The sequence below is a fragment of the Gobius niger genome, assembly GCF_951799975.1.
Source record: "Gobius niger genome assembly, chromosome: 1".
NCBI classification, from domain to species: Eukaryota; Metazoa; Chordata; class Actinopteri; order Gobiiformes; family Gobiidae; genus Gobius; species Gobius niger.
Genome location: NC_136852.1, coordinates 76427945 through 76454191, shown reverse-complemented (window position 1 = coordinate 76454191; position 26247 = coordinate 76427945). Strand labels below are relative to the sequence as shown.

Sequence of the window (26247 nt, the reverse complement as noted above, 5' to 3'; positions counted from 1 at the left end):
GTCTTTAACCCTCTGTGCTTCAGTCTTTAACCCTCTGTGTTTCAGTCTTTAACCCTCTGTGTTTCAGTCTTTAACCCTCTGTGCTTCAGTCTTTAACCCTCTGGGTTTCAGTCTTTAACCCTCTGTGCTTCAGTCTTTAACCCTCTGTGTTTCAGTCTTTAACCCTCTGTGCTTCAGTCTTTAACCCTCTGGGTTTCAGTCTTTAACCCTCTGTGTTTTAGTCTTTAACCCTCTGTGTTTCAGTCTTTAACCCTCTGGGTTTCAGTCTTTAACCCTCTGTGCTTCAGTCTTTAACCCTCTGTGTTTCACCCTCTGTGTTTCAGTCTTTAACCCTCTGTGTTTCACCCTCTGTGTTTCAGTCTTTAACCCTCTGTGTTTCAGTCTTTAACCCTCTGTGCTTCAGTCTTTAACCCTCTGTGTTTCACCCTCTGTGTTTCAGCATCCCCATCGAACAGCGGAGCGTCTCTTCCTGCAGTACTCTCCCCCACCTACAGAGGGCTCTGCAGCTGAACTGGAGGAGTTCCTGGAGCAGAGCAGGTTCATCATTGAAGACCTGGAGTGGCTCCTGTCTCTGCCTCATGACCGCTTCTGGTGCCAGGTACAAACTCCTCCACAACACCTGTCCTTCACGTGTGACGCAGGTTTATTTCTCGTTCACATAACAGGACGAGTGTTTATGTGAACGTTCTCCTGATGGTGGCGCTGATTCTAAACAAACATGATTCTATGGACACAGACATTTATATGGTTAGTCTGGTGTTATAAGTGATTTGCCTCAGGTGCTCTGTGGAGCAGGTCACACTGTTTTTAATGCAGGCTAGCTGATACTGTAGAAATGTGCTAGCCTAGCACTAGGCTAGCACTAGCCTAGCACTAGCCTAGCGCCACGAAACTGCATGAATTACAAAAAAATATCTTCAGAAATCAGCAACACTCTGGATAACTAGGAAATGAGGCCCCATGTCAGAAATCCTGAAATATCCCTTTAAGGTTTTGGTTGAACATTTCCTAATTTAGTGAAGTTTTTAGTCTTGTTTTTGTGTTTTTTATGTCTTGTTTTGACACAATTTGCTGAAAAAACAGTTCCTTTTCCTCCATTTGTGTTTAATTAGAATGAAACATGTTGATATGGTTTAGTGAATTATCACAACAATATTGTTGTGGTGATATTGCACAGTGTGCAAGCCCTAAATAGTAAAAACAACAGTTGAGGCAGGTTCTCCCATATCTTGTTTGTTTGTGGCCACACCCCCTTTGCTCTGCCCAATCCCGTCAGACCTTGGAAGCTCAGCAGGGAAGGGCCCGGCAGGACTTGGATGGGAGACAGTTTGGGAACACCAGGAAGCCTAGCGAATGTAGTGAGTGAGTGAGTGGTCGGAGGAGCCGATGGCGCAGACTGGTTGCCTCGCTTCCGTCAGTCTACCCCAGGGCAGCTGTGGCTAAAATAGTAGCTTACCACCACCGAGTATGGAGTGAACAAATAGTGCAATGTAAAGCGAGTGTCCAGAAAAGCGCTATTTAAAACCTATTATTATTATTATTATCTGTTGTCGTCTGACTCCAGGTGGTGTTTGACGAGTCCTTACACAGATGTTTGGACTCGTACCTGCAGCTGGCCCCCCGTGGCTCTGACGTGTCCGGCCTCCCCTCGTCTCCGGCTCTGGCTGAGGTCCAGTGTTCTCTGCACAGAGCCGTGTTCATGACTTTCCTCCGAACGGCCACGTACAAAGAGTCTAAAGTGAGATACAGTCTTTCCTAGTTGCACTGATCTGATTCTGCCTATAGGCTGTAAGGGCTTCCCCTTCGCTTAGACATTAACTCATATCTGTTCTTTTCTCTTCTCAGGAACACTTCCTCTCTGCAGCTGTGTTCAAGGAGATCATCTATGACAACTACCTGTTTGACATTCCCAAACTCATGGATCTGTGTGTCCTGTTCGGGAAGGGGAACGGCCATCTGCTGACCAAGATGATCGGTACAACCCGGACACGGTTCATTTATTCACTGAAGCTTTGACAATGATTGTTTCTTTGTGCACAGAGAATATCTTTACCCAGCAGCCGTGTTATTACAGCGACCTGGAAGAGGCCATTCCCACCGTGCTGCAGGTAAATACTGGAACGCTCCAATGGAACACTTTAGAACAGGGTTAATCTTCAATATCCTGTTGTGCATTACATTATCCATAGATAAGGACTAAAGCACATATAAACCAGGCCAAAAACAGGTCAAAGTAGGTAAAAGTAAACAAGACTACAGGATGGGGGTCTTCACCTGAGACTGATCCTCAAACAACTGCCTCTCACTCAGCTGTCTGTGGGAATGACAACACTTTAGAGTCAATCGGACACTATGGGGGGCTAACTTCACTCAGCTGATCTACTGTGCTCCAAGTCCAGACTTTATGAAAACAAACACCCTCAGCAGTGAATGACAGTGACTCCGCGGGGAAGCGCACGTGTGATTCGTTATTTAGTTTATTCCACTTCTTATCCTCGTTAACTTCCACCATCGCACAGAAAACACCTCTACACTTGGGACAACATCTGTAATTAGAACGACACTATTTGATCCGCTTTGCAAACACATTCACAGTGACCGACCTCGAAGTCACATTGAAACTCTGCAGAGCGTCGTGTCCCGTGAGGAGTCCTGCCTCAGCTTCTGTTTGTGACATCCCTGACTCGGTGCAGTGATCTCCTCCTGTTTCCTCAGTTCAGCCTCAAGCTCTGTTTGTGACATCCCTGACTCAGTGCAACGATCGCCTCCTGTTTCCTCAGTTCAGCCTCGTGCTCTGTTTGTGACATCCCTGACGCCTCCTGTTTCCTCAGTTCAGCCTCAGCTTCTGTTTGTGACATCCCTGACTCGGTGCAACGATCGCCTCCTGTTTCCTCAGTTCAGCCTCGTGCTCTGTTTGACATGTTGAGCTCTGGCAGGTGATGGTCACAGCGCAAACACACGCTGCTCAAAGGGCCGCGATTCGCCGCCATCTCGTCTTCAGAAAATGCACTTTTATGTAAAATGAGCAGCGGGCTGGATTAAATTGCTTAGGGGGCCATATCTGGTCCTCGAGCCGGGATTTGCCCAGGTCTGCTGTAGAGGCTGTTGTCGGGCTCAAGAGTCAGTATTATGGTTTTAAGTGTGTGTGTTTTAGGACTGGGACAAAATATATCACAGTAATATATTTACTTTATTTATGTCTTTGATGATGCTCCGACTTTAGCTTCAGCTTCAAAGCCATTCCACTTTCTGTAGGAAACAGACTTTTCTAAGACAAATGAAAATACCAGTTCAGACTGGCCCAGTCTCTTTAGACCGTCCTAAAGCCGTGAGAACGAGCGCTGACTGGACTTTTCTCTGAGTGCAGGTGTTTGAGAGCATTCTGGAGAAGTGTGGTCTGCAAAGTGAAGGAGCGTCTGCAGAGGAGCCTCTGAAACTGAACGCAAACAGAGCTTCAGACATCTTCAGCATGGACCAACAGGTGGGACAGGAACACCTCCTCCAGCCTTCACACTTTTACAACAGCTTTCTGACTCGAGTTCTTCTCTTGGAAACGTTAGCTAAAATATTCTTTCACTCACACGGTGCCTTTAAGGAGCCACTAGGTCCACATTTCTATCCTGGAGAACTCTCATGCAGAACCTCAATGTTTCTCAAATAAAACATTACTGTAATACTTTAGATTTTGTTGTGGTGACAGTGTGTTTGTGCGTCGCCATAATCACAAAAAGTCTATATGAGTGATTAAAGTGACTGTTTGAGGACATACTGATCACATAAAGACTATATGAGTGATTAAAGTGACTGTTTGAGGACATTCTGATCACAAAAAGACTATATGAGTGATTAAAGTGACTGTTTGAGGACATACTGATCACATAAAGACTATATGAGTGATTAAAGTGACTGTTTGAGGACATACTGATCACAAAAAGACTATATGAGTGATTAAAGTGACTGAGGACATACTGATCACATAAAGACTATATGAGTGATTAAAGTGACTGTTTGAGGACATACTGATCACATAAAGTCTATATGAGTGATTAAAGTGACTTTTTGAGGACATACTGATCACATAAAGTCTATATGAGTGATTAAAGTGACTGTTTGAGGACATTCTGATCACATAAAGTCTATATGAGTGATTAAAGTGACTGAGGACATACTGATCACAAAAAGACTATATGAGTGATTAAAGTGACTGTTTGAGGACATACTGATCACAAAAAGTCTATATGAGTGATTAAAGTGACTGTTTGAGGACATACTGATCACAAAAAGTCTATATGAGTGATTAAAGTGACTGTTTGAGGACATACTGATCACAAAAAGACTATATGAGTGATTAAAGTGACTGTTTGAGGACATACTGATCACAAAAAGACTATATGAGTGATTAAAGTGACTGAGGACATACTGATCACATAAAGTCTATATGAGTGATTAAAGTGACTTTTTGAGGACATACTGATCACATAAAGTCTATATGAGTGATTAAAGTGACTGTTTGAGGACATACTGATCACATAAAGTCTATATGAGTGATTAAAGTGACTGTTTGAGGACATACTGATCACATAAAGACTATATGAGTGATTAAAGTGACTGTTTGAGGACATACTGATCACATAAAGACTATATGAGTGATTAAAGTGACTTTTTGAGGACATACTGATCACAAAAAGACTATATGAGTGATTAAAGTGACTGTTTGAGGACATACTGATCACAAAAAGACTATATGAGTGATTAAAGTGACTTTTTGAGGACATACTGATCACATAAAGACTATATGAGTGATTAAAGTGATGTTTTGAGGACATACTGATCACATAAAGACTATATGAGTGATTAAAGTGACTGTTTGAGGACATTCTGATCACATAAAGACTATATGAGTGATTAAAGTGACTGTTTGAGGACATTCTGATCACATAAAGTCTATATGAGTGATTAAAGTGACTGTTTGAGGACATACTGATCACAAAAAGACTATATGAGTGATTAAAGTGACTGTTTGAGGACATTCTGATCACATAAAGACTATATGAGTGATTAAAGTGACTGTTTGAGGACATTCTGATCACATAAAGACTAAATGAGTGATTAAAGTGACTTTTTGAGGACATACTGATCACATAAAGACTATATGAGTGATTAAAGTGACTTTTTGAGGACATACTGATCACAAAAAGACTATATGAGTGATTAAAGTGACTTTTTGAGGACATACTGATCACATAAAGACTATATGAGTGATTAAAGTGACTGAGGACATACTGATCACATAAAGTCTATATGAGTAATTAAAGTGACTGTTTGAGGACATACTGATCACATAAAGACTATATGAGTGATTAAAGTGACTGTTTGAGGACATACTGATCACAAAAAGACTATATGAGTGATTAAAGTGATGTTTTGAGGACATTCTGATCACAAAAAGACTATATGAGTGATTAAAGTGACTGTTTGAGGACATTCTGATCACATAAAGTCTATATGAGTGATTAAAGTGATGTTTTGAGGACATTCTGATCACAAAAAGTCTATATGAGTGATTAAAGTGACTGTTTGAGGACATTCTGATCACATAAAGTCTATATGAGTGATTAAAGTGATGTTTTGAGGACATTCTGATCACATAAAGACTATATGAGTGATTAAAGTGATGTTTTGAAGACATTCTGATCACAAAAAGACTATATGAGTGATTAAAGTGACTTTTTGAGGACATTCTGATCACATAAAGACTAAATGAGTGATTAAAGTGACTGTTTGAGGACATTCTGATCACATAAAGACTATATGAGTGATTAAAGTGATGTTTTGAGGACATACTGATCACATAAAGACTATATGAGTGATTAAAGTGACTTTTTGAGGACATTCTGATCACATAAAGACTATGTGAGTGATTAAAGTGACTGTTTGAGGACATACTGATCACATAAAGTCTATATGAGTGATTAAAGTGACTTTTTGAGGACATTCTGATCACATAAAGACTATATGAGTGATTAAAGTGACTGTTTGAGGACATACTGATCACATAAAGACTATATGAGTGATTAAAGTGACTGTTTGAGGACATTCTGATCACAAAAAGACTATAAGAGTGATTAAAGTGACTGTTTGAGGACATACTGATCACATAAAGTCTATATGAGTGATTAAAGTGACTGTTTGAGGACATACTGATCACAAAAAGACTATAAGAGTGATTAAAGTGACTGAGGACATACTGATCACATAAAGACTACATGAGTGATTAAAGTGACTGTTTGAGGACATACTGATCACATAAAGACTATATGAGTGATTAAAGTGATGTTTTGAAGACATTCTGATCACATAAAGACTATATGAGTGATTAAAGTGATGTTTTGAGGACATACTGATCACATAAAGTCTATATGAGTGATTAAAGTGACTGTTTGAGGACATACTGATCACATAAAGACTACATGAGTGATTAAAGTGACTGTTTGAGGACATTCTGATCACAAAAAGACTATATGAGTGATTAAAGTGACTGTTTGAGGACATTCTGATCACAAAAAATCTATATGAGTGATTAAAGTGACTGTTTGAGGACATACTGATCACAAAAAGACTATATGAGTGATTAAAGTGACTGTTTGAGGACATTCTGATCACATAAAGACTACATGAGTGATTAAAGTGACTGTTTGAGGACATTCTGATCACAAAAAGACTATATGAGTGATTAAAGTGACTGTTTGAGGACATTCTGATCACAAAAAATCTATATGAGTGATTAAAGTGACTGTTTGAGGACATACTGATCACAAAAAGACTATATGAGTGATTAAAGTGACTGTTTGAGGACATTCTGATCACATGATTAAAGTGTTTCATCTCGTGCAGGAGCTGGCTGACCTGCTTCTGTACCTGTGTGACTCCACCTCCACCATCCACGCCTTCCTGGAGATCTTCCCTCAGGCCTGTTCCAGCTTCTACTCCCAAGGCTACCTCAGCAGGTGCTCAAGCTCTTTTTTATACCGGTGCTTGAATACCTGAACAATACTTTTACTTTATACTATTGTCTGCCTTTTTTTCCCCAAATATTCAAAAACTAAAACTAAAAAATCTCAATTTTTTCCTCCAATCAACATTTTCCCAGTTTTTTCACTTGTTTTTGCCATATTTTTTTCTTCGATCCACATCATCAAAACTTCAATATTAGATTTCTTTGTTGGGGTTCCTGCTTTCGATGCTTTTATCTTCTGGAGACCAGAGTGGTGTGGTTTAACGGTGCCCCACCCTAACCATGACCAAACCCATCACTGTGTCATATATTCATATGTTCATGTGTTCATATGTTCATGTGTTCATATATTCATGTTCATATGTTCCTGTGTTCATATGTTCATATGTTCATGTGTTCATGTGTTCATATGTTCATATGTTCATGTGTTCATATGTTCATGTGTTCATATATTCATGTGTTCTTGTGTTAATGTGTTCATATGTTCATGTGTTCATGTGTTCATATGTTCATATGTTCTTGTGTTAATGTGTTCATATGTTCATGTGTTCATATGTTCATATGTTCATGTGTTCATATGTTCATATGTTCCTATGTTCATATGTTCTTGTGTTAATGTGTTCATATGTTCATGTGTTCATGTGTTCATATGTTCATATGTTCTTGTGTTAATGTGTTCATATGTTCATATGTTCTTGTGTTAATGTGTTCATATGTTCATGTGTTCATGTGTTAATGTGTTCATATGTTCATGTGTTCATGTGTTCATATGTTCTTGTGTTAATGTGTTCATATGTTCATATGTTCTTGTGTTCATATGTTCTTGTGTTAATGTGTTCATATGTTCATGTGTTCTTGTGTTAATGTGTTCATATGTTCATGTGTTCATATGTTCATATGTTCTTGTGTTAATGTGTTCATATGTTCATGTGTTCATATATTCATGTGTTCATGTGTTCATATGTTCATGTGTTCATGTGTTCATATATTCATGTGTTCATATGTTCATATGTTCATGTGTTCATGTGTTCATATGTTCATATGTTTGTGTGTTCATATGTTCTTGTGTTCATATGTTCATATGTTCTTGTGTTCATGTGTTTGTCACAGACTCAGCTCCTTCTATGAAAGTGCTGTTCCTGAGCTGGAGAAGGCGGCGAGAAAAGGAACAGACAAAGGGTGAGTGTTTTATCTCCATGCTTTAACTTCATCTTAGCCCCCACTGGAGCGGCTGAGTTGTGGTTTAGTTGTGGCTGAGTTGTGGTTCAGTTGTGTTTCAGTTGTGGTTCAGTTGTGGTTCAGTTATGGCTGAGTTGCGGCTGAGTTGTGGTTTAGTTATGGCTGAGTTGTGGCTGAGTTGTGTCTTGTGTTCCAGGCTGCAGATGGAGTTGTGGCTGAGTTGTGGTTCAGTTATGGCTGAGTTGCGGCTGAGCTGTGGCTGAGTTGTGGTTTAGTTGTGGCTGAGTTGTGGCTGAGTTGTGGTTTAGTTGTGGTTTAGTTGTGGCTGAGTTGTGGTTTAGTTGTGGCTGAGTTGTGGCTGAGTTGCGGCTGAGTTGCGTCTTGTGTTCCAGGCTGCAGATGGAGCTGTGGCTGAGTTGTGGCTGAGTTGTGGCTGAGTTGTGGTTTAGTTGTGGTTTAGTTGTGGCTGAGTTGTGGTTTAGTTGTGGCTGAGTTGCGGCTGAGTTGTGTCTTGTGTTCCAGGCTGCAGATGGAGCTGTGGCTGAGTTGTGGCTGAGTTGTGGCTGAGTTGTGGTTTAGTTGTGGTTTAGTTGTGGCTGAGTTGTGGTTTAGTTGTGGCTGAGTTGCGGCTGAGTTGCGTCTTGTGTTCCAGGCTGCAGATGGAGCTGTGGCTGAGTTGTGGCTGAGTTGTGGTTTAGTTGTGGTTTAGTTGTGGCTGAGTTGTGGTTTAGTTGTGGCTGAGTTGCGGCTGAGTTGTGTCTTGTGTTCTAGGCTGCAGATGGAGCTGTGGCTGAGTTGTGGCTGAGTTGTGGTTTAGTTGTGGTTTAGTTGTGGCTGAGTTGTGGTTTAGTTGTGGCTGAGTTGCGGCTGAGTTGCGGCTGAGTTGTGTCTTGTGTTCCAGGCTGCAGATGGAGCTGTGGCTCAGGTTGTGGCTGAGTTGTGGTTTAGTTGTGGTTTAGTTGTGGCTGAGTTGTGGTTTAGTTGTGGCTGAGTTGCGGCTGAGTTGTGTCTTGTGTTCTAGGCTGCAGATGGAGCTGTGGCTGAGTTGTGGCTGAGTTGTGGTTTAGTTGTGGTTTAGTTGTGGCTGAGTTGTGGTTTAGTTGTGGCTGAGTTGCGGCTGAGTTGTGGCTGAGTTGTGTCTTGTGTTCCAGGCTGCAGATGGAGCTGTGGTTTAGTTGTGGTTTAGTTTTGGCTGAGTTGTGGCTGAGTTGTGGCTGAGTTGTGTCTTGTGTTCCAGGCTGCAGATGGAGCTGTGGCTCAGGTTGTCTCACTCTTGCCGGAGGATGGTGGACACTGCTCACCTGCTCTTACACCACGTCTGCCTCCAGCCCATTCTGGAAGGGTGAGTCGTACACATCCTTATTTAACTCACCCTGAGGGTTCTGCCTGATCCTCGTCAGACTTACTTTGCTCTCATTACAACATGTTTAAATTTATATTACCAACTCATTTCTGAACAAAGGCATCTGTAATTTATAATGAATACATGATTTATTCTGTATAAATATATCTGACTCAGAATGTTGTTCCATCAGGAGCAGATCGTCACAGAATTGTAAGAGTCGACCTGACTGTTCAGCTAAGTTTAGTGAATGAAAACCTCCCTAACACGGCGCTAAGAACAAACATCTGTATAAGAACAAACATCTGTATAAGAACAAACATCTGTATAAGAGCGAGACATGAATGAGGCCCTGTGACCTTTAGAACAGACGCTTTTCACAGACACCGCTAAAACAAACTGCTGTTACTTAAAACTTTATCTATGAAATAATGGATTCATCTTTCGTACATTTACCTTTAAGCATAATTCACGATCCCAAAGTGTCTCGTGTAATGTTCTATACGAGACACTTCTGCGTTCTGCCGGCCATTAAAAGCACTAAATAATAATATCTAAGTTATGAACATTTCAGACATTTCTAAAGTGGAGCTTCTAAATACTGAGTCTGTTGTCCTCCACAGGGGAAACAACATACAGAAGTGTGCTGAGGACCTGCTCCACAACTTCACCTCCTTCTTACCCGACAAAAGGTAAAACCTCCTGGAGCCGGTGCATCAAAGTGAAGTCTGTAACGGTTTGGTTTTTGCAGATTTGTGTCCGATTACAACGAGCAGTTTCCCATCGCAGACGACGTCAGCCTCTTACAGCAGGCCTTCCCCCTCCTGTATCCTCTTCATTTATTTATATAAATGTGACTGTGGCTTTAACCACGTAACCCTCGCCTTAACGGAGCACATGTTCTCCAGTTAGTGTTAGTGTTAACTTTCTGGGGCCTCAGGGATCCTTTTCCTGTCGTTCTTGCTGTGTTGCTGTCATTTTTTTTACTTTTATTCCCCTCTCTTTTGTGTGGGAGGGAGGCGGAGAGAGGGTTAGTGAAATACTTGTAATGGGGCAGGGTTGAAGCTGGTGGAGAGAGTCCAAATGTTCTGCCATCCATGTCTCCTCCAGGCATGGTAGAGAAGCGAGGGCCGGTAGAGAAGCGAGGGCGGGTAGAGAAGCAAGGGCCGGTAGAGAAGCGAGGGCTGGTGGAGAAGCGAGGGCTGGTAGAGAAGCGAGGGCTGGTAGAGAAGCGAGGGCCGGTGGAGAAGCGAGGGCTGGTGGAGAAGCGAGGGCCGGTAGAGAAGCGAGGGCTGGTAGAGAAGCGAGGGCCGGTAGAGAAGCGAGGGCCGGTAGAGAAGCGAGGGCCGGTAGAGAAGCGAGGGCTGGTGGAGAAGCGAGGGCCGGTAGAGAAGCGAGGGCCGGTAGAGAAGCGAGGGCCGGTAGAGAAGCGAGGGCCGGTGGAGAAGCGAGGGCCGGTGGAGAAGCGAGGGCCGGTGGAGAAGCGAGGGCCGGTAGAGAAGCGAGGGCCGGTAGAGAAGCGAGGGCGGGTAGAGAAGCGAGGGCTGGTAGAGAAGCGAGGGCTGGTAGAGAAGCGAGGGCTGGTAGAGAAGCGAGGGCTGGTGGAGAAGCGAGGGCTGGTAGAGAAGCGAGGGCTGGTGGAGAAGCGAGGGCGGGTAGAGAAGCGAGGGCTGGTAGAGAAGCGAGGGCCGGTAGAGAAGCGAGGGCCGGTAGAGAAGCGAGGGCCGGTAGAGAAGCGAGGGCCGGTAGAGAAGCGAGGGCGGGTAGAGAAGCAAGGGCCGGTAGAGAAGCGAGGGCTGGTGGAGAAGCGAGGGCTGGTGGAGAAGCGAGGGCCGGTAGAGAAGCGAGGGCTGGTAGAGAAGCGAGGGCCGGTAGAGAAGCGAGGGCCGGTAGAGAAGCGAGGGCCGGTAGAGAAGCGAGGGCTGGTGGAGAAGCGAGGGCCGGTAGAGAAGCGAGGGCCGGTAGAGAAGCGAGGGCCGGTAGAGAAGCGAGGGCCGGTGGAGAAGCGAGGGCCGGTGGAGAAGCGAGGGCCGGTGGAGAAGCGAGGGCCGGTAGAGAAGCGAGGGCCGGTAGAGAAGCGAGGGCGGGTAGAGAAGCGAGGGCTGGTAGAGAAGCGAGGGCTGGTAGAGAAGCGAGGGCTGGTAGAGAAGCGAGGGCTGGTGGAGAAGCGAGGGCTGGTAGAGAAGCGAGGGCTGGTGGAGAAGCGAGGGCGGGTAGAGAAGCGAGGGCTGGTAGAGAAGCGAGGGCCGGTAGAGAAGCGAGGGCGGGTAGAGAAGCGAGGGCTGGTAGAGAAGCGAGGGCTGGTGGAGAAGCGAGGGCCGGTAGAGAAGCGAGGGCTGGTAGAGAAGCGAGGGCTGGTGGAGAAGCGAGGGCTGGAGGAGAAGCGAGGGCTGGTGGAGAAGCGAGGGCCGGTAGAGAAGCGAGGGCTGGTGGAGAAGCGAGGGCTGGAAGAGAAGCGAGGGCTGGTAGAGAAGCGAGGGCCGGTGGAGAAGCGAGGGCCGGTGGAGAAGCGAGGGCTGGTAGAGAAGCGAGGGCCGGTAGAGAAGCGAGGGCCGGTGGAGAAGCGAGGGCTGGTGGAGAAGCGAGGGCCGGTAGAGAAGCGAGGGCTGGTAGAGAAGCGAGGGCCGGTGGAGAAGCGAGGGCTGGTGGAGAAGCGAGGGCCGGTAGAGAAGCGAGGGCCGGTAGAGAAGCGAGGGCCGGTGGAGAAGCGAGGGCCGGTAGAGAAGCGAGGGCCGGTAGAGAAGCGAGGGCCGGTGGAGAAGCGAGGGCTGGTAGAGAAGCGAGGGCTGGTAGAGAAGCGAGGGCGGGTAGAGAAGCGAGGGCTGGTGGAGAAGCGAGGGCGGGTAGAGAAGCGAGGGCTGGAGGAGAAGCGAGGGCTGGAGGAGAAGCGAGGGCTGGTAGAGAAGCGAGGGCCGGTGGAGAAGCGAGGGCCGGTGGAGAAGCGAGGGCCGGTAGAGAAGCGAGGGCCGGTGGAGAGAAGCGAGGGCCGGTAGAGAAGCGAGGGCCGGTGGAGAAGCGAGGGCCGGTGGAGAAGCGAGGGCCGGTAGAGAAGCGAGGGCCGGTGGAGAAGCGAGGGCCGGTGGAGAAGCGAGGGCCGGTAGAGAAGCGAGGGCCGGTGGAGAAGCGAGGGCCGGTGGAGAAGCGAGGGCCGGTAGAGAAGCGAGGGCCGGTGGAGAAGCGAGGGCCGGTAGAGAAGCGAGGGCTGGTGGAGAAGCGAGGGCCGGTGGAGAAGCGAGGGCTGGAGGAGAAGCGAGGGCCGGTGGAGAAGCGAGGGCTGGTGGAGAAGCGAGGGCGGGTAGAGAAGCGAGGGCCGATGGAGAAGCGAGGGCTGGTAGAGAAGCGAGGGCCGATGGAGAAGCGAGGGCCGGTGGAGAAGCGAGGGCTGGTGGAGAAGCGAGGGCCGGTAGAGAAGCGAGGGATGGTAGAGAAGCGAGGGCCGGTGGAGAAGCGAGGGCTGGTGGAGAAGCGAGGGCCGGTAGAGAAGCGAGGGCTGGTGGAGAAGCGAGGGCCGGTGGAGAAGCGAGGGCTGGAGGAGAAGCGAGGGCCGGTGGAGAAGCGAGGGCCGGTGGAGAAGCGAGGGCTGGTGGAGAAGCGAGGGCTGGTGGAGAAGCGAGGGCTGGTAGAGAAGCGAGGGCTGGTGGAGAAGCGAGGGCCGGTGGAGAAGCGAGGGCTGGTGGAGAAGCGAGGGCCGGTAGAGAAGCGAGGGCCGGTGGAGAAGCGAGGGCTGGTAGAGAAGCGAGGGCTGGTGGAGAAGCGAGGGCCGGTAGAGAAGCGAGGGCTGGTAGAGAAGCGAGGGCCGGTGGAGAAGCGAGGGCCGGTGGAGAAGCGAGGGCCGGTGGAGAAGCGAGGGCTGGTGGAGAAGCGAGGGCTGGTAGAGAAGCGAGGGCCGGTGGAGAAGCGAGGGCCGGTGGAGAAGCGAGGGCCGGTGGAGAAGCGAGGGCCGGTGGAGAAGCGAGGGCTGGTGGAGAAGCGAGGGCTGGTGGAGAAGCGAGGGCCGGTAGAGAAGCGAGGGCCGGTGGAGAAGCGAGGGCTGGTAGAGAAGCGAGGGCTGGTGGAGAAGCGAGGGCCGGTAGAGAAGCGAGGGCTGGTAGAGAAGCGAGGGCTGGTAGAGAAGCGAGGGCTGGAGGAGAAGCGAGGGCCGGTAGAGAAGCGAGGGCCGGTGGAGAAGCGAGGGCCGGTGGAGAAGCGAGGGCCGGTAGAGAAGCGAGGGCCGGTAGAGAAGCGAGGGCTGGTAGAGAAGCGAGGGCTGGTAGAGAAGCGAGGGCTGGTAGAGAAGCGAGGGCTGGTAGAGAAGCGAGGGCCGGTGGAGAAGCGAGGGCTGGTAGAGAAGCGAGGGCCGGTAGAGAAGCGAGGGCCGGTGGAGAAGCGAGGGCTGGTAGAGAAGCGAGGGCCGGTGGAGAAGCGAGGGCTGGTAGAGAAGCGAGGGCCGGTGGAGAAGCGAGGGCCGGTGGAGAAGCGAGGGCCGGTGGAGAAGCGAGGGCTGGTAGAGAAGCGAGGGCCGGTAGAGAAGCGAGGGCCGGTGGAGAAGCGAGGGCTGGTAGAGAAGCGAGGGCCGGTAGAGAAGCGAGGGCTGGTGGAGAAGCGAGGGCTGGTAGAGAAGCGAGGGCCGGTGGAGAAGCGAGGGCTGGTAGAGAAGCGAGGGCTGGTAGAGAAGCGAGGGCTGGTAGAGAAGCGAGGGCCGGTAGAGAAGCGAGGGCTGGTGGAGAAGCGAGGGCTGGTAGAGAAGCGAGGGATGGTAGAGAAGCGAGGGCTGGTAGAGAAGCGAGGGCTGGTAGAGAAGCGAGGGCCGGTGGAGAAGCGAGGGCTGGTAGAGAAGCGAGGGCTGGTAGAGAAGCGAGGGCCGGTAGAGAAGCGAGGGCTGGAGGAGAAGCGAGGGCTGGTGGAGAAGCGAGGGCTGGTGGAGAAGCGAGGGCAGGTGGAGAAGCGAGGGCTGGTAGAGAAGCGAGGGCTGGTGGAGAAGCGAGGGCCGGTGGAGAAGCGAGGGCTGGTAGAGAAGCGAGGGATGGTAGAGAAGCGAGGGCCGGTAGAGAAGCGAGGGCTGGAGGAGAAGCGAGGGCTGGTGGAGAAGCGAGGGCTGGTGGAGAAGCGAGGGCAGGTGGAGAAGCGAGGGCTGGTAGAGAAGCGAGGGCAGGTGGAGAAGCGAGGGCCGGTGGAGAAGCGAGGGCTGGTGGAGAAGCGAGGGCGGGTAGAGAAGCGAGGGCTGGTGGAGAAGCGAGGGCGGGTAGAGAAGCGAGGGCTGGTAGAGAAGCGAGGGCTGGTGGAGAAGCGAGGGCTGGTAGAGAAGCGAGGGCTGGTGGAGAAGCGAGGGCAGGTGGAGAAGCGAGGGCTGGTAGAGAAGCGAGGGCCGGTAGAGAAGCGAGGGCTGGTAGAGAAGCGAGGGCTGGTGGAGAAGCGAGGGCAGGTGGAGAAGCGAGGGCTGGTGGAGAAGCGAGGGCTGGTAGAGAAGCGAGGGCTGGTAGAGAAGCGAGGGCTGGTAGAGAAGCGAGGGCTGGTGGAGAAGCGAGGGCTGGTAGAGAAGCGAGGGCTGGTAGAGAAGCGAGGGCTGGTGGAGAAGCGAGGGCGGGTAGAGAAGCGAGGGCTGGTGGAGAAGCGAGGGCAGGTGGAGAAGCGAGGGCTGGTAGAGAAGCGAGGGCAGGTGGAGAAGCGAGGGCTGGTAGAGAAGCGAGGGCAGGTGGAGAAGCGAGGGCTGGTAGAGAAGCGAGGGCTGGTAGAGAAGCGAGGGCCGGTAGAGAAGCGAGGGCAGGTGGAGAAGCGAGGGCTGGTGGAGAAGCGAGGGCGGGTAGAGAAGCGAGGGCTGGTGGAGAAGCGAGGGCGGGTAGAGAAGCGAGGGCTGGTAGAGAAGCGAGGGCTGGTGGAGAAGCGAGGGCTGGTAGAGAAGCGAGGGCTGGTAGAGAAGCGAGGGCCGGTGGAGAAGCGAGGGCAGGTGGAGAAGCGAGGGCCGGTAGAGAAGCGAGGGCTGGTAGAGAAGCGAGGGCCGGTGGAGAAGCGAGGGCTGGTGGAGAAGCGAGGGCCGGTGGAGAAGCGAGGGCTGGTGGAGAAGCGAGGGCAGGTGGAGAAGCGAGGGATGGTAGAGAAGCGAGGGCCGGTAGAGAAGCGAGGGCTGGAGGAGAAGCGAGGGCTGGTAGAGAAGCGAGGGCTGGTAGAGAAGCGAGGGCTGGTAGAGAAGCGAGGGCTGGTAGAGAAGCGAGGGATGGTAGAGAAGCGAGGGCCGGTAGAGAAGCGAGGGCTGGAGGAGAAGCGAGGGCTGGTGGAGAAGCGAGGGCTGGTGGAGAAGCGAGGGCTGGTGGAGAAGCGAGGGCCGGTAGAGAAGCGAGGGCAGGTGGAGAAGCGAGGGCCGGTGGAGAAGCGAGGGCCGGTGGAGAAGCGAGGGCTGGTGGAGAAGCGAGGGCAGGTGGAGAAGCGAGGGCTGGTGGAGAAGCGAGGGCTGGTGGAGAAGCGAGGGCTGGTGGAGAAGCGAGGGCAGGTGGAGAAGCGAGGGCTGGTAGAGAAGCGAGGGCAGGTGGAGAAGCGAGGGCCGGTGGAGAAGCGAGGGCCGGTGGAGAAGCGAGGGCTGGTGGAGAAGCGAGGGCAGGTGGAGAAGCGAGGGCTGGTAGAGAAGCGAGGGCTGGTAGAGAAGCGAGGGCCGGTGGAGAAGCGAGGGCTGGTGGAGAAGCGAGGGCTGGTAGAGAAGCGAGGGCTGGTAGAGAAGCGAGGGCTGGTAGAGAAGCGAGGGCCGGTAGAGAAGCGAGGGCTGGTAGAGAAGCGAGGGCTGGTAGAGAAGCGAGGGCAGGTGGAGAAGCGAGGGCTGGTAGAGAAGCGAGGGCCGGTAGAGAAGCGAGGGCTGGTAGAGAAGCGAGGGCTGGTAGAGAAGCGAGGGCCGGTAGAGAAGCGAGGGCTGGTAGAGAAGCGAGGGCTGGTAGAGAAGCGAGGGCCGGTGGAGAAGCGAGGGCAGGTGGAGAAGCGAGGGCTGGTGGAGAAGCGAGGGCTGGTAGAGAAGCGAGGGCTGGTGGAGAAGCGAGGGCGGGTAGAGAAGCGAGGGCCGGTAGAGAAGCGAGGGCTGGTAGAGAAGCGAGGGCCGGTAGAGAAGCGAGGGCTGGTGGAGAAGCGAGGGCCGGTGGAGAAGCGAGGGCTGGTAGAGAAGCGAGGGCCGGTAGAGAAGCGAGGGCTGGTGGAGAAGCGAGGGCCGGTAGAGAAGCGAGGGCCGGTAGAGAAGCGAGGGCTGGTGGAGAAGCGAGGGCCGGTAGAGAAGCGAGGGCTGGTAGAGAAGCGAGGGCTGGTAGAGAAGCGAGGGCCGGTGGAGAAGCGAGGGCTGGTAGAGAAGCGAGGGCCGGTAGAGAAGCGAGGGCCGGTGGAGAAGCGAGGGCTGGTGGAGAAGCGAGGGCCGGTGGAGAGAAGCGAGGGCCGGTAGAGAAGCGAGGGCTGGTGGAGAAGCGAGGGCCGGTGGAGAAGCGAGGGCCGGTAGAGAAGCGAGGGCCGGTAGAGAAGCGAGGGCTGGTGGAGAAGCGAGGGCCGGTAGAGAAGCGAGGGCTGGTGGAGAAGCGAGGGCAGGTGGAGAAGCGAGGGCCGGTGGAGAGAAGCGAGGGCTGGTAGAGAAGCGAGGGCTGGTGGAGAAGCGAGGGCTGGTGGAGAAGCGAGGGCTGGTGGAGAAGCGAGGGCTGGTGGAGAAGCGAGGGCTGGTGGAGAAGCGAGGGCCGGTAGAGAAGCGAGGGCCGGTGGAGAAGCGAGGGCCGGTGGAGAGAAGCGAGGGCCGGTAGAGAAGCGAGGGCTGGTGGAGAAGCGAGGGCTGGTGGAGAAGCGAGGGCTGGTGGAGAAGCGAGGGCTGGTAGAGAAGCGAGGGCCGGTGGAGAAGCGAGGGCCGGTAGAGAAGCGAGGGCGGGTAGAGAAGCGAGGGCTGGTGGAGAAGCGAGGGCCGGTAGAGAAGCGAGGGCCGGTGGAGAAGCGGGTGTGGAGGTGAGATCAGTGCGCAGGTGGAGCTGAGTATCATTGACGTAGCATGATGTGACCCAGGGGGAGGGCAGGTTTTTACTCTTCTCCAAAGTTTTCCTAAACAGAAGTGTCCAGAGACGAGACGAGGACGTCGTACCTGCTGCAGGGCGTGCAGAGCGCTGTGGACGGAGCCGGGCCGAGGAGACCGGGGCCTCCACTCCCAAAGTATGAAGTCAAACAGTGGAACAAGTCCCAGCCTGAAGCAGCTCTCAGCTCTGCCAGTGAAGCCCCGGATCCCTGTGACGGAGCTCGAACGAAAACGGTAAGTGAGCAGTCGAGCTAAAGTAAAGATATTACTGACCGCTGATGCGTTTGTGTTCTCAGGTGTGTCTGAGTTAAAGTAAAGATATTACTGACCGCTGATGTGTTTGTGTTCTCAGGTGTGTCTGAGTTAAAGTAAAGATATTACTGACCGCTGATGCGTTTGTGTTCTCAGATGTGTCTGAGTTAAAGTAAAGATATTACTGACCGCTGATGCGTTTGTGTTCTCAGATGTGTCAGAGTTAAAGTAAAGATATTACTGACCGCTGATGCGTTTGTGTTCTCAGGTGTGTCAGAGCAGAGTTAAAGTAAAGATATTACTGACCGCTGATGCGTTTGTGTTCTCAGGTGTGTCTGAGTTAAAGTAAAGATATTACTGACCGCTGATGCGTTTGTGTTCTCAGATGTGTCAGAGTTAAAGTAAAGATATTACTGACCGCTGATGCGTTTGTGTTCTCAGGTGTGTCTGAGTTAAAGTAAAGATATTACTGACCGCTGATGCGTTTGTGTTCTCAGGTGTGTCTGAGTTAAAGTAAAGATATTACTGACCGCTGATGCATTTGTGTTCTCAGGTGTGTCTGAGTTAAAGTAAAGATATTACTGACCGCTGATGTGTTTGTGTTCTCAGATGTGTCTGAGTTAAAGTAAAGATATTACTGACCGCTGATGCGTTTGTGTTCTCAGGTGTGTCTGAGCAGAGTTAAAGTAAAGATATTACTGACCGCTGATGCGTTTGTGTTCTCAGGTGTGTCTGAGTTAAAGTAAAGATATTACTGACCGCTGATGTGTTTGTGTTCTCAGATGTGTCTGAGTTAAAGTAAAGATATTACTGACCGCTGATGCGTTTGTGTTCTCAGGTGTGTCTGAGTTAAAGTAAAGATATTACTGACCGCTGATGCGTTTGTGTTCTCAGATGTGTCTGAGCAGAGTTAAAGTAAAGATATTACTGACCGCTGATGCGTTTGTGTTCTCAGGTGTGTCTGAGCAGAGTTAAAGTAAAGATATTACTGACCGCTGATGCGTTTGTGTTCTCAGGTGTGTCTGAGCAGAGTTAAAGTAAAGATATTACTGACCGCTGATGCGTTTGTGTTCTCAGGTGTGTCTGAGTTAAAGTAAAGATATTACTGACCGCTGATGTGTTTGTGTTCTCAGGTGTGTCTGAGCAGTGCGGAGCTGGACTCTCTCCTCTCCTCTGTCCGGGACCTTCTGCCTGATCTGGGTGAAGGCTTCTTGTTGGCGTGTCTGGAGGAATACGACTACAACTCTGAGTTAGTGATCAACAACATCTTAGAGGAGCGTCTGAGCCCGTCTCTGAGCGCCCTGGACCGCACCCTGCCCAGGTAACTGATGAAAACACTTTACTAAAGACCAGGGTGCCCAAACCTTTTGTGTCCGAGGGCCAAAATGAAAAAGTGCCTGTGGATCGCGGGCCAAATACGGCGATGTCAAGCGTGAAACACATATAAATGCATATAATAATAGTTACTTTATTTAATTTTTCGATAGCCTATACATTTGCATTTGATTCTATCTACACAAAGAACATGCTATATTAAAACATTTGTTTTAATATAACAAAATCAACAATTGTAGCAATAAAGTGCAAAATGTAAAAATAAAACACCTGTATCTACAGCACCTACAGTGGCTTTACCTCATTCATTTGTTAACTCAAAGAAAATGCAACATTAGATCATTTTGAAAGTGTCAGTTCAGCATCAATTCTTTTATAAGTCATTTTTTAACATATACTGTTGTTGATGTCAACAACCTTTGCAATAAAAGTTGGAAAAATGGGAAAGTTGATGCTGAAACGCTCTCTGAGTGATAAATACCAAGACACCACAACAGAGTTTTAACTTAACTTTGCAAGAGGAGAGAAACAGCGCCCCCAATTGGACGCTGGTGGCAAAAAAGTGTACTGCATCCAAATTTACCATTGAGAATGAGGAGAGTTAGTATTAACCACACGCAGTGCAAAAGTAGGTCACCCTCTGGCGGGCCAACAGAATTGTGGACCGCGGGCCCCACTTTGGGCACCGCTGCTATAGACTCTAATGGGACCTTTTTTAAGCAGCTGATTGTTTTCCGTTCCCAACTGACTGGGGAAATAGTTGCATTTATTGTAAAATAGTTGGCCTTTTATCAGTTGTTATTTCAGCAGGAGACTAAGATAAAGATGTTTGCTCTGTTTGCTCTGGAACTTTAAACAGAAACAAAAAGTAGAAGTAGAACTCTCAGACTTTGATGATTGGAGTGTGGTCCCCTCTGTAAAACACGAGAAGGTGTCAGTTCAGCGTGACCCACTGAGAGGATAGTTCTGCCCCATAATGCCTTGTTTTCATCATGTTTGCAGAGCTCCTAAAGAAGAACCGGCCGAGCTCCTGAGCCACAGGTCCAATGTGTTCGATGATGACGAGTTCGACGTGTTTCGAAGAGACCAGGTGGACATGACCCGCGTCTGGAAGGGCAGAAGGTACGAAGGTCACGAAGGTCACTGCAGAGACGTCAGGCTGAGGGAAGGGTTCAGTCAGGCTGAGGGAAGGGTTCAGTCAGGCTGAGGGAAGGGTTCAGTCAGGCTGAGGGAAGGGTTCAGTCAGGCTGAGGGAAGGGTTCAGTCAGGCAGAGGGAAGGGTTCAGTCAGGCTGAGGGAAGTCTTGCTATTGGGGTTTTCAGAGACTTTTTGCCCTTTCTTCCTCACAGACGTCTCCCAGGGCAGAGCTAGGCTTTCTTAGAGGCAGGTCCACTCTGTACATGCTTTTTATGGTACTCCCATAATGACTTTATATCAGGTTATTTCCACCTGTCGTCGTTGATGTTACAAACTGATTCTAAATGTGACCATGGATGTAAACATTTGAACATTTACATTTACATTTAAATAAGACTGAAGTGTTAGCATTTCCACAAATCCTTCTCCTCGTTACTGAGACATTTTGTTAAATCCATGCAGTAATCTCCCTGAGTCCCACTGACTCGTGCTGCAGGAAATCGCACATGACCCTAACCCTAACCTCATCTGGTGTTTTCCTCTGCTAATGATCGAGTTCCTGAGATGAGGAAACCTTTGACCTTTAATCTCATTGTTATGAACACTTTGCATTTAGCTTTTTAGCCTCCGGTCATTTTAAGGACGTCTCCTTTTCCACTTCTCATCCTCTGAAAAAGAATCTAATCTGTTTTTCCCGAGCAGATACAAAGTAACAGCAGTTCAGAGGTTTGTCGACGACTTCCTCATGTGGATTTATTTGTAGTTTTTTTTAAATGTTTCACTTTGCTACAACACAAAAGCACTTGAACACAATGAACTCGCAGTTTCCACAACTGAAAGGCTCATGTTTACCAGAGCTCCTGAAGGCAGCATCAGTGCGGTTACAGAGAAGGAGGACTTACTGAAGCCACGCTGGGTTCTCCTCCAGAACCGAGCAGCTCCAGACGGCTCATCAGGACATGAAGCGATCAATACCAATATCTGGATCATTGAAGTGTTTTAAGTGTATTTGTGAAGTATATGGAAAGGTTTCATTGAAGTGTTTTAAGTGTATTTGTGAAGTATATGGAAAGGTTTCATTGAAGTGTTTTAAGTGTATTTGTGAAGTATATGGAAAGGTTTCATTGAAGTGTTTTAAGTGTATTTGTGAAGTATGTGGAAAGGTTTCATTGAAGTGTTTTAAGTGTATTTGTGAAGTATATGGAAAGGTTTCATTGAGGTGTTTTAAGTGTATTTGTGAAGTATATGGAAAGGTTTCATTGAGGTGTTTTAAGTGTATTTGTGAAGTATATGGAAAGGTTTCAGTATCTAATGTCAGACAGTGTTTGGTCTGTTCATGTTGTTTTGTGTGAATTGTCCGGAGAGCGACTACCAGGCCAGATGTAAAGTCAGAGTCTCGTGCAGGAAAGGGGAGAGCGCCCGCGAGCTGCTGAACGATAAGCAGCACATCGCGGATCAGAAGTCACGGTACCTGTCGTACGAGACGGTGGTGGACGAGATCCCGGTGGAGCCTGGGGACGGGGGGGACGGGGGGGACTACGAGGACGAGTACGACGACACCTACGACATAAACCAGGTGGGAGCCAACGACCGGGACCAGGACAGTCTGCTCAGGTGGAGGTGAGTTCCCCTAAAGTGAAGTGAAGAAACCTCCTCACAGATGGATCAGATGAACCTGTGTCTCCTGCAGGCCCTTCACCGTCCCTCAGATCCTCCGGCAGGGACAGAGAGCAGAGGAGGAGGAGGAGAGTGAGGAAGAGGCGGGAGAGGAGCGAGCGGCACAGGTGAAGAACTCCAGAACATCACACATGTTTTCATGACAGAGTTTTTAATGTCACATGTAAATGTTTTTATTGGGACGGATCGACAAGGGCCGATATTTGGGTATTTTACCGTATCGGATATCGGCTGATAAAAGGCAGAAATCTCCGGAACCGAAAGTGAGGGAGACTTTGGTCACCCCTTATTCAGCCTTAAATAATAATGAATTAACACTTAATTCATTATTATTTAAGTGTGACAAAGACTTAGTTAAGAGTTAACGCCGCTCCCATAATGAATCGTTCACTTCACTGATTCATTAAGTGTTAGTTACACTTAACAAAGGCTGTGTCCGAATGTCCAGCCTAGTCCCTAACCCTCATTCCCTACATAGGCCCGCACTAAACAGTCACTATATAGTCACTATCCATCCATCCATCCATCCATTTTCTTCCGCTTTATCCGGGGCCGGGTCGCGGGGGCAGCAGTCTCAGCAGAGATGCCCAAACTTCCCGGTCCACACACACCTCCTCCAGCTGTTCTGGGGGGACCCCGAGGCCACACCAGGCCAGCTCGGAGACATAGTCCCACCAGCGTGTCCTGGGTCTTCCACGAGGCCTTGTCCCACTAGGACATGCCTGGAACACCTCCCGCGGGAGGCGACCAGGAGGCATCCGGAACAGATGCCCGAGCCACCTCAGCTGGCTCCTTTCGACGTGAAGGAGCAGCGACTCTACTCCGAGCTCCTCCCGGGTAGCTGAGCTCCTCACCCGATCTCGGAGGGTGCGCCCAGCCACCCTGCGAAGGAAACTCATTTCGGCCGCTTGTATTCGCGATCTTGTCCTTTCGGTCATGACCCAAATCTCATGACCATAGGTGAGGGCGGGAACGTAGATCGATCGGTAAATCGAGAGCTTTGCCCCGACTCAGCTCCCTCTTCACCACGACAGACCGATACAATGTCAATTTTATTTATAAAGCACATTTAAAAACAACCATTGTCGACCAAAGTGCTGTACAAGATACAGCGACCGCATCACTGCTGACGCCGCACCGATCCGTCTATCGATCTCACGCTCCATCCGTCCCTCACTGAGAACAAGACCTGAGATACTTGAACTCCTCCACTTGAGGTAAGGACTCCCCACCGACCTGAAGAGGGGAAACCACCTTTTTCCGGTGGAGAACCATGGCCTCGGATTTGGAGGTGCTGATCCTCATCCCGGCCGCTACACACTCGGCTGCAAACCGCCCCAGAGCAGCTGAAGGTCCTGGTTCGTTGAAGCCATCAGAACAACATCATCTGCAAACAGCAGAGATGAGATCCTGAGGCTCCCAAACCGGACGCCCTCCGGCCCCTGGCTGCGCCTAGAAATTCTGTCCATAAAAGTAATGAACAGAACCAGTGACAAAGGGCAGCCCTGAGGAGACCAACACGCACCGGGAACAGGTCTGACTTACTGCCGGCAACGAACCAAGCTCCTGCTGCTCATACAGGGAACGGACAGCCCTTAGCAGCGGGCCCCGGACCCCATACTCCCGGAGCACCCCCCACAGGACGTTCCCAGCAGACCCTCACAACACGCTTGGGCCTGCCAGGTCTGACCGGCTTCCTCCCCTGCCAGCGGATCCAGCTCACCACCAGGTGGTGATCGGTTGACAGCTCCGCCCCTCTCTTCACCCGAGTGTCCGAGACACGCGGCCGGAGGTCAGACGACACAACTACAAAGTCGATCATCGACCTCCTGCCTAGGGTGTCCTGGTGCCACGTGCACTTATGGACACCCTTGTGCCCGAACATGGTGTTCGTTATGGACAAACCGTGACTAGCACAGAAGTCCAATAACAGAACACCACTCGGGTTCAGATCGGGGAGGCCGTTCCTCCCAATCACTCCCTCCCAGGTCTCACTGTCGTTACCCACGTGGGCGTTGAAGTCCCCCAGCAGAACAATGGAGTCCCCAGTCGGAGCACTATCTAGTACCCCTCCCAGGGACTCCAAGAAGGCCGGGTACTCTGCACCGATGTTGGGCCCGTAGGCCGAGACAACGGTGAGAGACCTGTCCCCGACCCGAAGGCGTAGGGACGTGACCCTCTCGTCCACCGGGGTGAACTCCAACACGTGACGGCTGAGCTGGGGGGATATGCGGCTGCAGATGTTTTTTTATTTATTTTTTTATCTGAATTTATTTATTGTTCCAAACGTTTATTTTATGAAACAGAACAACTGTTTTGGCACTTTTACAGGCGTTACTATCATCACAAAAAAAAGAAAAAAGAAAAAAAATCACCCCAGCGTGAGCTCAAAAGCCGAGCCGAAAGTCGGTCAGAGCCCGGTGTCCGAAGCACCAGCAGGTTGAGTGACTACATCTGCTAAAAGTTCAATAAACTCCGGGAATAAAGTATTTCTGACCTGATGCCCTTCCTGAGTCCCTCAGTCAGGAGGCTCATATTTAACTAAACATTTAATTTCTGTAAATCTCATTTAAAAATCGCTGGAATAAAAACCCTGACCCGGCCTCGGATAAAACGGAAGAAAATGGATGGAATAAAAATAAAAATGTCGACTCTTCTTTTTTATCGTCAGATTAAAACGAGTTCTTCTGTTTCAGAATCACCATCGTGACCAGTTTGTTCAGGACCCGGCGCTGCTGCGGGAGAGAGCGGAGGCGAGACGGGCGGCCATGCAGCAGCGGAGAGGGTAAAGGGACTGACACATGAGGGAAAAGAGACTGACACATAAGGTGAAAGAGACTGACACATGAGGGAAAAGAGACTGACACACGAGGGAAAAGAGACTGACACATGAGGGAAAAGAGACTGACACACGAGGGAAAAGAGACTGAAACACGAGGGAAAAGAGACTGACACATGAGGGAAAAGAGACTGACACATGAGGGTAAAGAGACTGACACACGAGGGAAAAGAGACTGACACACATGAGGGTAAAGAGACTGACACATGAGGGATAAGAGACTGACACATGAGGGTAAAGAGACTGACACATAAGGGGAAAGAGACTGACACACGAGGGAAAAGAGACTGACACATAAGGGGAAAGAGACTGACACATGAGGGATAAGAGACTGACACACGAGGGAAAAGAGACTGACACACGAGGGAAAAGAGACTGACACATGAGGGATAAGAGACTGACACACGAGGGAAAAGAGACTGACACACGAGGGAAAAGAGACTGACACATGAGGGTAAAGAGACTGACACATGAGGGAAAAGAGACTGTTGGTCGGTGACATTGTATTGGCGCCATCTGGTGGTTAAATACCATTACAGCCTTAAGTGAACTCGACACTGGCTCAGCTGATTTCATGCTTTTTAATGATTGGGTTTAAATGTTGTTCTGCAGGTTTAGACCGGAGCCTCCTCGTAACGTGGTGGGACAGCCCAAAGGTCAGGGCCAAAGTCAGGAGACGTTCCTGGACCGACGGAGGAAAGAGTCCAACAAAAGCCGAGGAGCCAATCACAACCGACGGTCCCTGGCCGACCGCAAGAAGAACAAGGGCATGATCCCGATATGAAGAACAAGGGCAGATCCCGAAATGACAGAAACACATGTCCCACAACATGTACAACAGTGTTTGGATAATAAAAACACCTTTATTGGTCATAAGTGGTGTATCTCATTATGTGCAGCTTTCAAAGGTTGATTTGCTTGTTTGGAGTTTTAATACGGTCGAACAGAAACGACGTTCATGATATGAAACATTTTTAGTGTGTTCACTGACTGGTGGAAACCTCATCAGCGCTTCATGGACTTTACAGAAGTTTAAGGAAAACGTTCGAGACAATGGACTGTAGCGACAGTGTTTGACACGCTGAAGTTGGCTACGCTAACTTGTATCTAAAGTTAAAGCTCCAAAAGTTTGTGTTTTCATCAATGATTTCTAACTGTTACTGTGAAAACCAGAAACCCTAAAAACAACTGCGCTAACCGCCACAGTCACTGAAAGGTCAAATAAGTTACGCAATGCAGCTTTAAGACGGCGCTCGTTTATTCACCCTGATCATGTGACTAAAATGACACAAACCGGTATTTGAACAGTCTTTATTATTTCCATTCATTGAGAAGCGTGGCCTTTATAACATGGATTCACTGATTGTGTATTTTCTTCATTAGGAGACTCGATTGTTCTCATTTGTCCTGGCAGTGCCTCGAGGCAGCACACGGGGGTGAACAGGGGGGTCCTCACACGGGGTCATCACACGGGGGTG

The 26247-nt window shown here is 49.6% G+C and overlaps 1 protein-coding gene across 1 annotated transcript in view; it reads left to right on the top strand.

Annotated features, from left to right (window-relative positions):
- The window catches only part of ascc2 (activating signal cointegrator 1 complex subunit 2), a 31113-nt gene extending 5541 nt beyond the window's left edge, over nt 1-25572 (top strand). Inside the window, exons 3-19 of the mRNA XM_079564865.1 lie at nt 440-598; nt 1565-1738; nt 1846-1975; nt 2041-2108; nt 3368-3481; nt 6895-7007; nt 8126-8194; nt 9432-9536; nt 10160-10228; nt 10288-10362; nt 17577-17763; nt 18915-19102; nt 20119-20238; nt 21658-21873; nt 21944-22037; nt 24627-24715; nt 25382-25572. Coding sequence (XP_079420991.1) covers nt 440-598; nt 1565-1738; nt 1846-1975; nt 2041-2108; nt 3368-3481; nt 6895-7007; nt 8126-8194; nt 9432-9536; nt 10160-10228; nt 10288-10362; nt 17577-17763; nt 18915-19102; nt 20119-20238; nt 21658-21873; nt 21944-22037; nt 24627-24715; nt 25382-25553 — 2142 coding nt within the window. The 3' untranslated portion in view covers nt 25554-25572. The remainder of the gene's footprint in view (nt 1-439; nt 599-1564; nt 1739-1845; nt 1976-2040; nt 2109-3367; nt 3482-6894; nt 7008-8125; nt 8195-9431; nt 9537-10159; nt 10229-10287; nt 10363-17576; nt 17764-18914; nt 19103-20118; nt 20239-21657; nt 21874-21943; nt 22038-24626; nt 24716-25381) is intronic.
- Nucleotides 25573-26247: the final 675 nt, after the last annotated feature.